Genomic DNA, 16,131 nt, shown 5'->3' on the forward strand with positions numbered 1-16,131 from the left:
CTCTGCCAGACCCCCGCCTGCTTCGGTGGAACCCCGAGCCCCCAGTCTACACCGGCCTTGCAAGGCGGTCAGCAGCTGCTGGCCGTCCCTCTGACCAGAGCGTGGGCTCCCCTGCCTCTGAGCGACCCCTGTGCTAGGAAACCTGCCGGGGGTCAGGGCCGCCGGCCGCGCCTGCTCCCGGCTACCCGGGAGACGGCTGTGCCGGGCCTGCCCTGAGCCTGCCCTGGGCACGGGCGGGGAAGGCACAGACCACCTCGGTCTGGCCAGGCGCGAGCGTCCGCGGAGGGGAGGGGCACCCACCGTCGTCAGCGTCGCTGGCGTTGAGGGCCAGCACGGCCGTGCCCACGGGCAGGCTCTCCAGCAGGGAGGCGCGGTAGGCGGCCGCGCTGAACACGGGCGCGTTGTCGTTGGCGTCCAGCACGTTGAAGTAGGCCCGCACGGAGGCGGATTGGCCCCCGCCGTCCTGCGCCCGCACCGTGAGCACGTAGAACTGCTGCGTCTCGTAGTCCAGGGCGCGCGTCAGGTTGAAGACGCCCGTGACCGGGTTCAGGAAGAAGGTCCCGTCCTCGTCGTCCTCGCTGACCACGTAGGTCACCTCCCCGTTCACGCCCGCGTCCTCGTCCGTGGCCAAGATGGCAGCCACCAGGGACCCTGCGGGGAAGAGAGACGTTCAAGGTGGACAGGACGAGGGCGGCTCGGGGAGAACCGAGGGCAAGTGTCAGACACACACGTGTGTGCACATGCAAGCACACGCATGCACACTTACGGACACGTGCATCCGTGCATGCCCCACCCACACCCACTTCGGTGTCCACGCTGGAACCGGGCCCTTAGGAAGCTCTGCAACGCTGGGGCCAGCACCCCCACCCGGCTCCCTGCAGCTCCCGGAGGGACGGGCGCCCACGGAGCATGCCGGGCCCTACAGGGGCGGGGTGAGACCGAGGGCGCAGTGGGAGGACCATGAGGGGCAGGGAGAGGCTGCGGCCCCACCCGGGCGCCCTGGGCTGGTCCTTGTGGACCCAGAGCAGAACCCACTGCGGACAGGGCGTGGCTGTGGGGGCGGAACTTGCACACGTCCACCCGGAGGGGCTGGCGAGCACGGGGCCCGAGAACGCGCTGCCTCACAGCCCCTGCCCCGGCCGGGCTGCTCCCTGCACGGTTTCCCGGCATCTCCTCACTCCGGGTACGCACAGTCGCAGACACGCAGGTGGGAATGGGCCACGAAGCACGGAGGACAGGCCTGTCCCAGCCGCCCAGGGGGGCCCCGAGCCCAGAGGAGAGCCCTGGGCATCGCCAGTGTGGCCAACACACACACCAACACATGAAAATCAGCAAAGCGGAGGGCAGCGGGGAGGGCGTTTGCCTTGCACGCAGCCGACCCGGGTTCGGTTCCCATAGGGCCCCTGAGCACCGCCGGGTGTGGCCCAAAAAGCAAAAATAAATAAATAAATGAATTTTAAGAAATACACCAAGGGGGGGCAGCAAGACTGGTCACCGGAAGCCGCTCACACCCAAGGCTGCTCCCTGGCTCCCAGCGCCTACCGGGGGCCGTGTCCTCGGGCACGTCGAAGGAGTACACGGGCCGCGCGAAGCTGGGCGCGTGGTCGTTGAGGTCGCTGACCGTGATGTTGACCCGCACGTCCGAGGACTGCACGCCGTCGTCCGCCCGCACCAGCAGCGAGTACTTGGAGCGGCGCTCGCGGTCCAGCCGCCGCGTGGCCAGCAGCTCGCCGGACTGCGGGTCGATGCGGAAGCTGTCCTCCGCCCCGCTGACGATGCTGTAGGTGACCAGCGCGTTGGCGCCCTGCGGGAGGGAGGTCTCAGCGGGGCCGGCCCGGCGAGGGAAAGAGGGCGGCTCGCACAGGAGGCCGGGGTCAGGGGGCAGGCACGCGGGGCGCCTCGGGGTCACAGGTGCCCGCACTCCCGGGGCTGACCTGTGTGACTGGGAGCCCTCGTCCACTGAGGGTCCTGCCGGGGGCGGGGGAGCGCGGGGACTGTGCAGTGACGCCCCTGGGGAGGGGCCCGGTCCCCCGGCCACTCCCGCCCGACACCATCGCGGCACGCCCGTGGCGGGGGCTGGGCTGACCCGGGACACAGGGCACCTGCGAGGAGACGCTCTGCCCTGCGCCTGCGGAGACTCTTCCCGGGCCTCACTCCCGGGCAAGGCAAGCCGCCCTCCCCCGGGGCCCCACCTCGTCGGCGTCCGAGGCCGTGAGCTGCATGATCCTGGAGCCGTCCCCCGTGTTCTCCTCCACCGTGAGGTCCAGCGTGTCCGCGGGGAAAACAGGAGCGTTGTCATTGATGTCCTGCAGCGTGATCTCCACCTGCGAGGGACACGCGTGATGTCCAGCAGAACGGCCGGGGCCCCAAAGTGTGGTCTACAGTGCGGGCAAGCGCCCCGTCCCTGCTCGCTCCCCAGAGCCCTGGGGTGTCCCTGACACACGGCTGAGCATGGGAGCCACCTCCTCCCAAGACGGGAACATACTGTGGCTCGAGTCTGCCCAGACGAGAGTCACGGTCGGCTACTGGCGTCCAGCACTGCCGGCCATGAGAACTCCCATCTCACGGGGAGGGAGTACACACACAGGCACGTACACATACACATATGTGCGCACACAGGATGCACACACATCCATACACACTGATGCATGTGTGCACACATATGCATACACATCCATACACACAGGTACATGTATGCACACACAAACACACACAACTGTGCACACAGTGATACAAGTGTGCACATGGGCAAGCATGCACATGCATACATGCACACATGCCCATGGACACATTTATACATGTGCATCACATGCATGCTCAAGTGCTCTTGCACACACATGCACATATGAACACATGCACACATGCACATGTACACACTCATGCACACACATGCACTCACATGCTCACACTAATAAACACACATGCACACACATGCGCAAACACTAATTAACACATGTGCACACGCTAGCAAACACACTTGTATACACACATGCACGTGCTCATGTACACACAATGCACATGTATGCACACAGACCCATGCACATGTGCAGCCTCAGCTCCCATCCAGCCCAGGCCTGCAGCATTTCTCCGGGGACTGAGGTGACAGCACAGCTGCCAGGTGCTGTGTCCGCACAGACACTGAGGTGCCCGCCACTTTGTCTGAGCACACCCAGAGAGCATTCGCTTCCCTCCAAGAGGGATGTTCAGAGGAAGCATTTCTGTGAAGGGGATGGAGCTTCTTCCAGGGACCGACCAGTGGGCAGAGAAAGTGCCTGACCCACTCGCTGGGATACCGCTCAATAGCCAGGATGAGGTCACTCAATAGCCAGAATGACATCAGTCAACAGCCTGGATGACATCACTGAAGAGTGGTGATGATGTCACTCAATTGTCAGGATGACATCACTCAACTGTCATTATGATGTCACTGGGGACAGTCAGGATAATGACATTCAATAATCCGGATGACATCACTTGGCACTCAGGATGACATCACTCAACAGTCATTATGATGTCACTGGGGACAGTCAGAATAATGACATTCAATAATCCGGATGACATCACTTGGCATTCAGGATGACATCACTCAATAGCAAGGATGGCGCCAGCCCGTGCCCAGAATCATTCAACGGGCAAGAGGGAGTTGCCCCCGGCCTTCCTGGCGAGGGTCGGAGACAGTACAGGGGCAGAGCACTTGCTGTTTCTACAATCCCCGGCACCCGGTACAGTGAGTCCCCCGAGCACACTAGCAGTGACCGCTGAGCACAGAGCCAGGAGTAAGGCCTGAGTACGCCGGCTGTGGCCCCCAAGCCGAAACCAAACAAGCATTTCCTGGCTGCGAGACACTGGAGCTTCCCTGTGCGGGTGACCTGGGGACGAGGCGGAAAGGCCTGAGCCGCCCTCGGGCGTGCGGGAGCTGCGGCTGGCAGGCCACTTCCCTTCCTGACGAGGAGGCCGCCCTTCCGGCCGGCCCGCAAGGGACCGCGGCCCCACAGGCACGTGGAACTGGGTGACTGATGAACAGGGAGCACAGGACGGAAACGCCAACACCGAGCCTCCCGTCACACCACAGAGCCCGCGGCGACCACACCACCCCAGACGGCGGCCCCAGAGAGGCTCCTCCTACTGCCGGACCCCCGGCCACACGGCCTCAGAGCCCGGGGCCACGGCTGCACCCACACCGACGTGTCTCTCTCTCTCTCTCTCTCTCTCTCTCTCTCTCTCTCTCTCTCTCTCTCTCTCTCACACACACACACTCACACACACTCACACACACATACTTACACACACACTCACACACTCACACACACACACTCACACACTCACACACTCACACACACACTCACACACACATTCACACACACACACTCACACACACTCACACACACTCACACACTCACACACACACACACTCACACACACACACTCACACACACACACACACTCACACACACTCACACACACACTCACACACAGGCCTGCGTGGCTTCTGCTGAAGCGGCCGCTCTGCACTCGTCTGTGGAAGGAAGAACCGACCACAGAGGAGCAGACGCGTCCCTTGGGCTCAGACATCAGCCCCCGAGGGAGCAAGGCGAGGGAAAGCCAGCAAGCTGCAGGGTGCCCCCCAGGGCACAGCCCAGCCCTCCCCGCACGGCGTGGCCGGGACGTGGCGCCAGCTCACGTGGCCGCTCACAAATGCCCTCCGCTCCGCTCCGTATTTGGGTGAGCAGGGGAGCGGCTGCCAAGGGTCTGGTGAAATGTCTCACTGCTTCCAGACGCCGGCGTGCCCGGGCTGGGGCTCGCGGCTGCGGGGTGACTCAGCCGGGAGCTATGAGCAGCCACGCACGGCAGGTCGACCCCAGGACCCTCGCAGCCAGCGGGTCTGGGCCCAGGAGAGGGGCCTGGCCTCGCTTCAGTGCCTGGTACGGCCCCCGGACTCCCTCCCCTGGGAGGTTCTGGAGGGTTCTGGAGCCCTGGGCACCGCTCCCCGGGTCAGGGGGGTGTGGACACTGGAATCCCGAGGGAAGGGGGAGCAGCCTGCGGGACAGCGTGTCCCAGCCTGAGAGAAGCCCCCAGGATGGGGCAGAGGCGTCACGGAACCCAGACCCAGGGCAGCGGCCCAGAGCTCCGGAACCCCACCCGGGCAAGCCCCGGCCGTGCACTGGGAGCCTGTGAGACCCCATCGGGCCGGCCCGGGGCGTGACGGGGCGTGAGGAAGCGCCTGGCTCGGGGAGCCCCACACCTGCGCGGGATCTGCGACTAACGGTTCCTAGAAGGGGGGACGGGAGCAGGCACGCGGTCAGCCCTCAGTTCCAGCGCCAAAGCAGCGTGAACATAAACACGGGGCTGGAAACAGAACACGCTGCTTCCCCGGGCGGCACGCAGGCTTCCCGGCACGCACAGCCCACACGCCCCCACACGCCCCCAGCCGCCCCCACGAGGACCCCTGAGCAAGGGGGCCGGGCGCAGAGGCGGGGGCAGGACGGCGGCCAGGACGGCACAGCTGGCCCCGCGCTGGGGCAGGGTGCGTGCCCTCGCCGGGACGGCAGGAGCTGGTTCTGCTGTGCTCTCGGTGCTGTTCCAATTAGAACCAAACACGGGCCCTTTTAAGGCGAAGGCAGCCATGTGTGACCACTTCAACTTTTCCTGAAATCAATACTGCACCAGTCCGCCTCCAGACACATCCCCAAAGCAGACGCAGAGCCGGGGCGAGGCGGGGTGCTGGCACGCGGGAAGCTCACGCAACAACAGCCCCGCCTGCCGCGCTGCCCACCGCGGGGGGGAGGGGGGCGAGGACTTAGAGGACCCATGGCTCGACTCGGGCTCGGACGTCGGGTTCCACGAGACCGTGGGAAGCAGCTCCCCTCGACTAGGGAGACACGCGGCAGGGCTGGGTGGGGTCGCCCACCCCCGCCGTGGCCACGGGCACGCCTGGCTCTGCACTGGGTTTCCAGGGCGCGGGCTGGGCACTGCCAACAGGCCACGGCAGAGCAAGGGTCAGGCCACAGAAATGTCCAGAGACAGAACCGTCCGGGCGAGGGCAGGACAGGCGGGTGGCAAGGCCCCGAGGCCGGCTCCAGACCGTCAACAAGAGCCGGCTGGGCACCAGCGTGGCCGTCACAGACCCCAGTGGCCCACAGGAGCCTCTGGACACACCGCCCAGGCCAAGGGACACAGGTGCGGGCTGGCCGCCTCGTCTCAGCCCAGACCTGTCTCCCTGGGCCCTCACGGGCGCTGGCCAGGAGCTGCCGTCCACTGCGGCCCATACTGCGAGGCTGCCTCTGCCGGTCAGGGGGCAGTGACCATGAGCACAGCCACCGGACACCTCCACCTCCACCCACATCACCTCCCACACATCACCTCCACCCCGCATCACCTCCTCCTCGGGTCACCTCCACCCACACATCACCTCCACCCCGCATCACCTCCACCCACACATCATCTCCACCCACACATCACCTCCACCCCGCATCACCTCCTCCCCGCATCACCTCCACTCCGCATCACCTCCTCCCCGTGTCACCTCCACCTACACATCACCTCCACCCACACATCACCTCCACCCCGCATCACCTCCACCCACACATCACCTCCACTCACACATCACCTCCACCCACACATCACCTCCACCCCACATCACCTCCACCCACACATCACCTCCACTCACACATCTCCTCCACCCACACATCACCTCCGACACATCACCTCCACCCACACCTCACCTCCTCCCCGCATCACCTCCACCCACACATCACCTCCACCCCCACCCTGCATCACCTCCACCCGATCCACCTTCACCCCCACACCATCCCTACACAGACCCACACCACCCACCACCCACCACTACACCACTGTCACTTCCCCACCCTGCCAGTCTTCCCCCTCCTCTCCTCTGCAGAGCTTCTGCCCCTCCCTGCTGCTCTCCAGTCCGTTTGCCTCTCCTCTTGTGCTTTTCTTCCTCGGGCTGATTCAACCTTGTCCAACCATTATTTAAAATCAGCCTTAGTTGAGAGCTTTGTGGGGTTTTTAATTTAAAAAGATAATAACGTTCGCTGCGATCTGCGTGTGACCCCAGCGTCACTGAGCACAGGGGCTCCTTCCTTCCCTTCTCGGCTGAGTGTCCCAGGGTTTGTCTCCAGCACAGCGACACGTTCGCTCCATCCTCGAGCCCCAGGGGAGGGACTCGCGTCCGGGCAGCAGAGGGACCCCCACGGAGCCACGGGCTGGGACGACTCCCTGGGAGTGAGTCATGGGCCCCCGCAAACGGTCCCCTGGCCACCGTCGCAGTAAGACCCGGTCAGCAACAGGGAAGTCTGAAATGTTTTACTTTCGAGACACTTCTGAACGGCTAAAGAAATGTCTTCTCCCAACAGCACGGGGAGCCGAGCCCACATGAACAGTCACCTCGTGCTCGAGGCACGATGCCGGACCCCAGCGAGTGAAGGACCCCTGCTGCACGGCCAGCAAAACCTGCATGGACGGTGCCCTGTCCTGGCTGCCCCGCACGCCCGCCGGGAAACACCATGCAGACATCTAGGGCGGCAGAGACGCGCCCCTCAGAGGGGGTCCGGGGGGCCTGTACAGAGCCACGGGCGTCCCGTGTCCAACAAACACGCAGGACGGAAGCAAGCTCGAGATGCTCGACTCAGGGTCAGACCCTCCAGGCCTCCGTGAGCCGGGTCTGTCCCTGGCGAGAAGGCAGGGCTGAGCACCCTGTCCGGGCCACCAGAACCGGCGCCACTGAGAAAGCAGATCGCCGCTTCTACGCCTTCGTTAACTCCCTCACTAACAAGACAGATGGAAGAGTCTGTGCTTGGGTCGACAGCTCTTAACATCGTAGGGACTGTATGTGATGAACGGCTGTGCGAATGTTCACATAAAATCTCACTGAAACTACCAAAACAGCATGTGTCACGTGGGAGAAGTCTTTCTCACACGCATATTTCCTAAAAGCGAAAAGTCAGCCCAGACTGTTGTAAGGGCGAAACTCAGCAAAATCAGCTAGGCCTGGGTTCCCTTCCAGAACTGAAACAGTATCAGTTTCCCAGCAACGAAACAATGTGTAACTGGCGACCCGAGCCCAGAAAGTGGGCTCAGTCAATCATTATGCCCCGTCAAAATGCCCCAGAAATTGTCTTTTGTTGACCCTAAAAGGTTGAGTAGCATATGGAACCGTAAACTGACCACTGTCACCCTAGACACTTGCCAAAACACCTCCGGTAACTACGGTTCTTCCTGGAACAGGGCATGTGCTGCTTATGTAATAACCCCATGTAAACTGCTTGCGGCCTGCAGTCGGGGTCGCTACCCAGAGGCACTCTGGGGGTGAGCGGCTGACCCCAGGGCACTGGCATACAACTCCTACTTGCTTTTGCACCACCGAGTTCGTGCATCTGTCCGTCTCGCCGCTTGGGAACCCGGAATCCCGGCTTCACACCCTCGGCAGGGCACACCCACGGCCCAGGCCCCTCGCTCCGCCCTTGTCCCTGCCCAGGCCATCGTCCCGCCCGGAGGCTCTGGGAAACGCAGCCAGCACAGGCCAGAGAGTGACCACAGGCCAGAAGGGCCAGCACTGTGTCACTTCCCAGAATGTTTCTCCTGCTGGGAGCTCACTCCCTCGGCAGTGCTTCGACCATGGCAGTAAGAAAACATGTTCCCAGCTTTTTAAATGTATTTATTGGAGCCGGATAGTACCGGCTAATGCACTTTGCCTCCCCAGTCCGGTCCCCGCTCCACAGATGGTCACCTGAGCACCCCCAGGAGCGACCCCTGACCCCAAGGAGTGAGCCCTGAGCACCCAAGAGTGACCCCTGACCCCCGAGAGTGAGCCCTAAGCACCCTTGGAAGTGACCCCTGACCCCCGGAGTGGCCCCCCAAATAAGTGCATGCACTGTCAGAACCAGGGCAGGCGGGGCGGGCTTAGCTCTCGGTGGGGGGGGGAGAGCAGGACGGCCTCTTCTGAGTGTTACACTGGATCAAGTCTTTTCCGCTGACTCTTGCTGAGCTACATTTCTTACTCACAACACATAATTTTGGGGGAACTGGATCAACTTTCAAAGCAACCAGTGACAATGGGAATTGAGCAATTTTCACAAGATTTTACAAGAGTGGAAGGAGTCCTCTCCCCCTCCCCACCACTCACGGAAGCTTCCTGCTCAGCTTACTTCCTGCACTGAGGATTTCCCCCGTTACCGTCCAGACAACCCAGGTTAATGCGTGACCTGGCACCCGTCTCCAGCGTGTGGGAGAATGTCTCAGGCCTGGTGAGATTCCAGGGAGATGCCCCTATCGAGTGGAGATTTTTCTTCATGGGATATTTACTTATTCAGTCATATGAAAAATAGGTACTAAAACCCAAACATTACAAGATAAACATGAAATTCCTGGAGGCAAGAATCTATATCAACCCCAATATCATCTTATTAAAAACACCCTCTGCAGCTAATAATTGCCGGTTGGGGGCCCAATTCGCAATTGTCTATGATTTTCAAATTAGCCTTATGACTCATCTGTGTCCAGGACCGCATCTGACCCAGCCCACCTCAGGAAATAACACTGAATTACAGCTCATTTTTCTAATCAAATGGCTGTTGTGTTCCACTTCTTAACCTCCCAGCCCAACAATGCCGCCAGGAGACAGACACCCCGAGGCCTTGCTGGGCTGCTCTCAGCCGGGGGAGCAGCCGCTCACGCCTCGCTCCAGCCGCTGGCCCCCTCCCCCGCTGCCTTTTGCAAACTACCCCTCTAGCGGAGTCTTGCCCTGACACTCCGTTAGGAGACCAAGGTCCAGATCTGTCTGTCTGTCTGTGCTCACCTCTGCAGCCTGCAGAGCCCTGAGCTCCGCCCCAGAACCCCAGGGGCAGTCCTGGGGGTCAGAAACACCAGGCCCCGGGCAGGTGCCATCAGGAGTGGCCCCCGTGAGCCCAACAGGACCCCAAGTGCCAGAGGAGCACGGCATTTCAGAAAGGCAGACCCCAACCACTCGAGTTGGGTTTTGTCAACACCCAGGACATGGGAAGTGACAGGCAGGCGAGTGACCACACAGGGACACGCTCCCTCCTACGAGCCCCTGCTGGGCTACAGGCAACCGCGTCCTTCCTGCGACACCCCTGTGGACGACGCCAAAGGCCGGCAGTGAGGGGCCGCCCAGGACCGAGCCCACAGCGGCTGGCTCAGTGCGGTGGACGCTAGCCGCAGTGGCGCCTCCCTTCTGCTGCAGGGAGAGCGGGGAGCGGGGACCCAAAGCCACTCACAAGAGCCGGGCCGCGCCTGAGGACTCCGGCCCCTGACCAGGAAGCGTCCTGGCCACCCAGGGGAGCGAGGCCGCCAGGCTCCCTCCCCACCCCCGGGCCCTGCGCCACCGAGCCCGCCGCGGGCCTAACGCTGGCAGGAAGTCTCGGCTCAGCACCGCAGGCTTCACTCCTCGTGCACTTGCCAAAGCTGCCGCAACGGGAATGAAGTCTATCACAGAGAAGGGCCCAAAGTGTCGCTGCAGAGTGGAGACGGACACACGGCTTCCTTCTCCTCTGGCCACGCAGAGAAGCCCCCACAGGCCTGAGCCCAGGCCTGGAGGAAGCCAGAGAGTCAGAGACCGAGAATGTGGCCAGACAATGCCCAGAGCTCGTGCTGGGAGCAGCACGCATGCACGCACATGCACACGTGTGCACACGTGTGACATACACATGCACATACACAGGCATATGCATGAACACATAGATTTGAGTGCATATGTATACACACGCACAAATATGTATACACCTGCACATGTGCATACAAGCACATACCTACATCCATGTGTGCACATGTGACATATATGTGCACATGCACACGTGCATCAATATGTGCTTATATGTGTGCATTTGAACATGCATGTGCACAGATGTGCACACATGTGCACACATGTACACTATGCATATATCTGCATATATGTGCAGCACATGAACACACACCACATGCATGGGACATATACCAGCACAGGTGCACGGTGCATAAACACACATGCACACGCATGACTGCACGTGTGCACAGCACAGAGACACATGCACACACAGGTATGAAGGTACCAGATGATCTGATGCCCCTCGGGACTCGAATGGGCACTGCATCTGGATGGAAACGCCACTCAGCATCCCGCCCAAGGCCACGTGCCGCGGAGAGCAGACGCCGGGACCCCTCCCCGGCTCAGCCGCACTGCTGCACCCCCAGCCCTCAGAGGGGACGCAGGGGCCACTCTCCTCGCACCCAGGGCCACCCTACTCTGCACCTGCGCGGTCAGTTCTCCCCCCACGGCTGTCCCGCCGGGAGCCTCTGCTGCCCACCCCCCACCCAGGGCCGAGCTCCCCCACAGGCCCGCTGGCTGACGACCGGAAGCTGGAGACCAGGAGTGCAAGTTCCCACCTTCCTGCGGCGTGCGGAGCTGCCCACCGTCCACCTTCCCCCAGGGATGTCCCGAGGCAGTGCCCCGTCCGCATGCCACCACCTGTCCTCCGGGACAAGGCCACTCTGCCTCCCCCAGACCCCCAGAGCCTTTCTAGGCCAGACCGACTTTTCCCCTAAAGGGCCACTCGCCGCACAGGAGGACAATCAGTCCTGTGTGACTCGAGAGCACTCTGCAGTGCTCGTGCTTCTGAGGGTGGGTCATCTGGAGAAGGGTCTGGCCCACCGTCCATCCCCTCTGAACCCAGCGGGCCTGGCAGTGCTGGAGCCCCGGCCACTGAGCGCCTGACCGTGAACACACAGGTGTCTGCGCTCAACAAGGGACTGGTTTGGTAATGCTCAGGGTTCGAGTGCAGGGCTGCCCCAGCCTGGGTCACACACATGTACGCACACACACACACCATGCACACACACGCACGTGCACACATACACACATACATACACATGTGCATACAAACACATATGCATATACATGTGCATATACATGTATATGTACAGATGTGTGCATATGCGTGCACACGCACATGTGTACACACACGCATACACACGTATGTACACAATCACACAGGCATGCACACACGCATGCACACACAATCACACAGGTGCACACACACGCATATACACACATGCGCACACACGCACACACACACCGGGATGCAGTACTTCTCAGGTCACCGAGCCCCAGTCTCTGCGAGGGGCGGGTTCCCGGGCGGCTGGGCGCTTCCTGTGTTTCCGTGGTTTCTCTGCAGGCCTCTCCAAGCCTGGAAGCTTCCCTCCCTCCCGGGCCCTCCGGCCGCCCTGCAAGAGGAAACGAGGCAGCCAGGCTGGCAGCCACACGCGTGCCCGGAACACAGCGGGGTCCCGCTGCACGGACAGAAGCTCGAGCACAGCGGCCCCGCGGCCCCCCCTCACCTGCCGGCTGCGGCCCACTTCCTAGTAAGGCCAGCGCCCTCAGAGCGAGCAAGGGGCCAGGCCCGGGACGCCCGCACCGGCCCAGCGGGCACACGCCCGCCTTAAAAGGGAAGGAAATCCTCACGCCGGCCCGCGCCGAGTGAAAGAAGCCAGAGCCCCAGAGCCCGAGACAAACGGGCGGGCGGGGGCGGGGGCAGGACAGGAGGCCACGGTACCAGCTGTGGCTGGGCTTGCGCTCACGACCCAGAGTGTCTGCTTGGAGGGGCAGCCGAGCCCCAGGGCGAGCCTCCGCAGGGGCGCTGGAGTGGGAAGGACAGACGGGAGGGGGGAGGGAGGGAAGGAGGGAGGGAGGGCGGGCGCAGTGGCCTGGCCGCGTGTGGCCCCTTGTCCCAAACCGGGCAGGGCGGGAGGGCGCTCTCCCTGCCTGGGGCCGGCCGGGCTGGCCTGAGAGACGGGCAGGGGAGGCACCGCCTCAGCCAACAGCGACTGGTCCCGGGCACTGGAGACCTCCCAGCGCCGTGTCTGCGTGAGCCCCGCGGGCCCCGGGGAGGGCAAAGATCAACCCGACAGGCCGCTGCTGAGAGCCTGGGGCAGAGAGGGGCGGCTGCGGGGGCGGCTGCGGGGGCGGCTGCGGGGGCGGCTGCCTGCGCCTCTGCATGCCCGCGGGACGTGGCGGCTCGAGTGACGGGGCTGCAGAGGTGACGAGACCCAGCCTGGGGGGGGCCGGGGGCAGGGGCTTTGCAGGAGGGAGAGGAGAGCGTGACCACGGCACCGTGGCAGACGCGCCCAGACCCTCCCCGGGAACAGCTACAACAGCACCTCTAAAGCAGGCGCTTCCAGAACCTTCCAACACAAGAGCCCCGAAACAGCCCCTTCCAAGACCGCTCGGAATTCCTCGGCAGGCTTCGGAAAGTGAGAATCCAGCTCTCTCTTTGTCTCAAAAAAGAAAAAGGCTTGGACGTTTCCTGCGCCGGCGTTTCGGAGGGTCTGCGGCGGCCCAGCGACAGACGCACGCGGGGTCTGCCCGCCTGACGCCCCGGCACGGCTCATCTGCATTCAGCCGGGAGGGCCGCACCGAGACCCCGGCTCCAGGGCCAGAACTAACGCTCTCCCCCGCCCGGGCCAGCTGCTGGCCGCCCGCCAAGGCCCGCCGCCCGCCAAGGCCCCGCGCCCTCCCCGCAGGCGTCTCCGGGAGACCCTCCTCTTGGTCTTGTTTACTACGCAGGCGTGCGGCCGGCTCGGCCCCGGCCACTCAGCCACGGCCTCCACTGCCGCGTCCACGTCGGGCTGGCCAGGAAGCTGCTCTTGCGGCTGCCCCAGAAGGGCCTTTCCTGATGGCGCCGGACCCCGGGCCAAGGTCACGCTATAAATACCCACACTCCACAGAGGCTCCGGGAGGACGGCGTCCAGAGGCGCGCGCCAGACCCGCCGTTTGGAACTCCGCGCGCCGGGCAGACGGGGTGGTCCCGGCGGTGAGTGCCCACGGCACCCCCTCGGCCTCTGCGTCCAGCCCAGCTGAGACCGGCCGGGTCACACCCCCCATCCTAAATGGGGGCTCTTCCGGGGGCTCTGGGAGGGGCCGCAGGTGAGCTCCACAGACCATGCCCAGGACGCCCCCCCAGGGATCCCCCTCGGACCAGCCCTGCTGAACCCGCGTCACGGACTGTGCTGAGAACTCAGGGAACACAGCAGCTTCGACCCGTCCAACCGGCAGCACCGGCCCACGTGCGGGGGGGTGGGGGAAGACCACCGGCCAGAGCCCCCCGTGCCCTGCGCGTCTGCCTCGGCTCCGGGAAGAGCAGCAGGGACCAGCCTAAGGCACGGGCCTTGCACAGTCAGCCCGGTTCCACCCCCGCACCCCGGGGTCCCCCAGCGCAGAGCCAAGTGACCCCAAAGGAAGCAGGAGGTGGGGCGCACCATGAGGGCCGGGGGCGGAGTGGACGCAGCCGCCCTATGTACAGGGATGGGACCAGCACGCGGCACACGGGGGTCCCGGTGCCGACGGCACGAGCTGCTCCCTCAGCCCCAGCGCCGTGAGGCCCCCATGCCAGGCTGCCCCGTGCGTGTCCACCCCGGAAGGCTGAAATCCCACCCCAGGACCTCCGAGAGATGTGCCCAGGCACGGTCACTGCAGCTGAGCACTGGACGCTGCCTGCAGGGAGGACGGCAAGGCCCGCCCGGCGACCAGCACCTGAAAGGGCCACAGGGCACACGCGGGCACCCAAGCCATGGGCGGGAGCCCCAGAATTAGTTAACTTACTCAAGGTCATTGCACACTGTCTGTGCATGACCCTGAGTAAGCTAACACGCCAGGCAATAGGGAGGCGTGTCACCATGTCACCGAGACCCGGCGGCCCGGCCCGGCCCCCCTCCCTCGCGCGGGGGTGACCCACCCTAACTGCCGCCTGCCCTCCTTCGGCACAGCCTGTGTCCAACAGGCCCCACGGACACTCAGGGTTTAGCCCGGACACGCCTTCGCCAGGCCTCCCCGGTGCTCGGGGCTCTGCTCGGCACCGCGGGCCGGCCGGCACGCCCGCCCCGAGAGCACAGTTCCACGGGGCGCTCCAGTGGCCTGGCCGTGTGCGGGCAGAGGGCAGCCCCTACTCTCCGGAGGGTCACCCTGCCGTGCCCAGTCTCCTAACAACTAGACGGGCTGCGAGCTCAGGGCGGTGGCACGCAGGCGTGTGGGAAGGCCAGTCACGTGAACTACACATCGCTCACATGCCCGGCCACAGTGAGCTTCCGCGAGGCAGCCTGGGGCACCGAGTCTCCACCGCACACACACTTCTGAGCTGAGCCTCGCCCGGTGCTCCCTCCTGACCGGGCCGAGGTGCACCGGCCGTCTCTCCTGGGAGCAGGCCCGGGCTGCTCCTTCTCCCCTGCAGACACTCGCGCTACAGTGTCTGTAGAAGTGACACGACTCCGAGGACCCCCCTGGACTCCCCCAGCAGTGCTCCCTCCAGCACTGAGCCTGAACCCCCTGGCCCAACGCTGCATGGAGGCTGCTGACGTCCACTGAGCTACAAATTCCTTACTGATAGTTCGTCGACGTCAATGTCAGCTGACCAAGGAAGCGATCATTTATTTACAACCGTCTCACTGGAGAAAATCTCTTAAAACCACCTGAAGTGAGGCCGTTTATGGTATTTCTCTAAGATAATGTAAGATCCAACATAACCGCCCACCTTTGTCTGGGGAAAAGATACCAGCTTCCATTTTTGTAAATACATATAAATATATATTTCGATTTTTCCCTCTTATGAATTATATTTGTTTTGGATAATCCTCCCAGGCTTTACTGGATAACCCTACAGATGTCTATGACAACCAAAGTAAATTCAATCTGAACAAAGGACAATTGATTATTTAACATTTCTCGGGCCTTTAAGTCAATTCTATAATTATGGCTTTTTTTAAAGTCTGAAACACCACAATTTAATCAAAGCATATCTTACTTCATCTTCATTTTGGATTTTTTCCAGTCATTAAATATTTCACTCTAAAAGTAAAATTACCAAATGTGTATTTGTAAGCCAGCATGGGTATATCTTACGTGATATTACGGAAACAATCGGCGATTTTAAACTATCGCTATCAGAGCCGGAGAGACTGTACAGTGGGGAGGGCGTTTGCCTTGCATGTGGCACACAGGGGTTCAATTTCCAGCATCCCATATGGTCCCCTGAGCACTGCCAGGAGTAATCCTGAGTGTAGAGCCAGGAGTAACCCCTGTGCATCGCTGGGTGTCACCCAAAAAGCCAAAATAAAAAAAACCTATCACTA

The 16,131-nt window shown here is 62.5% G+C and overlaps 1 protein-coding gene across 1 annotated transcript in view; it reads right to left on the minus strand.

Annotated features, from left to right (window-relative positions):
• Window positions 1-16,131, minus strand: part of FAT4 (FAT atypical cadherin 4) — a 74,000-nt gene that overhangs the window by 39,915 nt on the left and 17,954 nt on the right. The window contains exons 2-4 of the mRNA XM_055144455.1: window positions 2,193-2,324; window positions 1,543-1,804; window positions 301-651 (exon numbers count right to left, since the gene is read on the minus strand). Coding sequence (XP_055000430.1) covers window positions 301-651; window positions 1,543-1,804; window positions 2,193-2,324 — 745 coding nt within the window. The remainder of the gene's footprint in view (window positions 1-300; window positions 652-1,542; window positions 1,805-2,192; window positions 2,325-16,131) is intronic.

This window comes from Sorex araneus, chromosome 7 (genome assembly GCF_027595985.1).
Source record: "Sorex araneus isolate mSorAra2 chromosome 7, mSorAra2.pri, whole genome shotgun sequence".
NCBI lineage: Eukaryota > Metazoa > Chordata > Mammalia > Eulipotyphla > Soricidae > Sorex > Sorex araneus.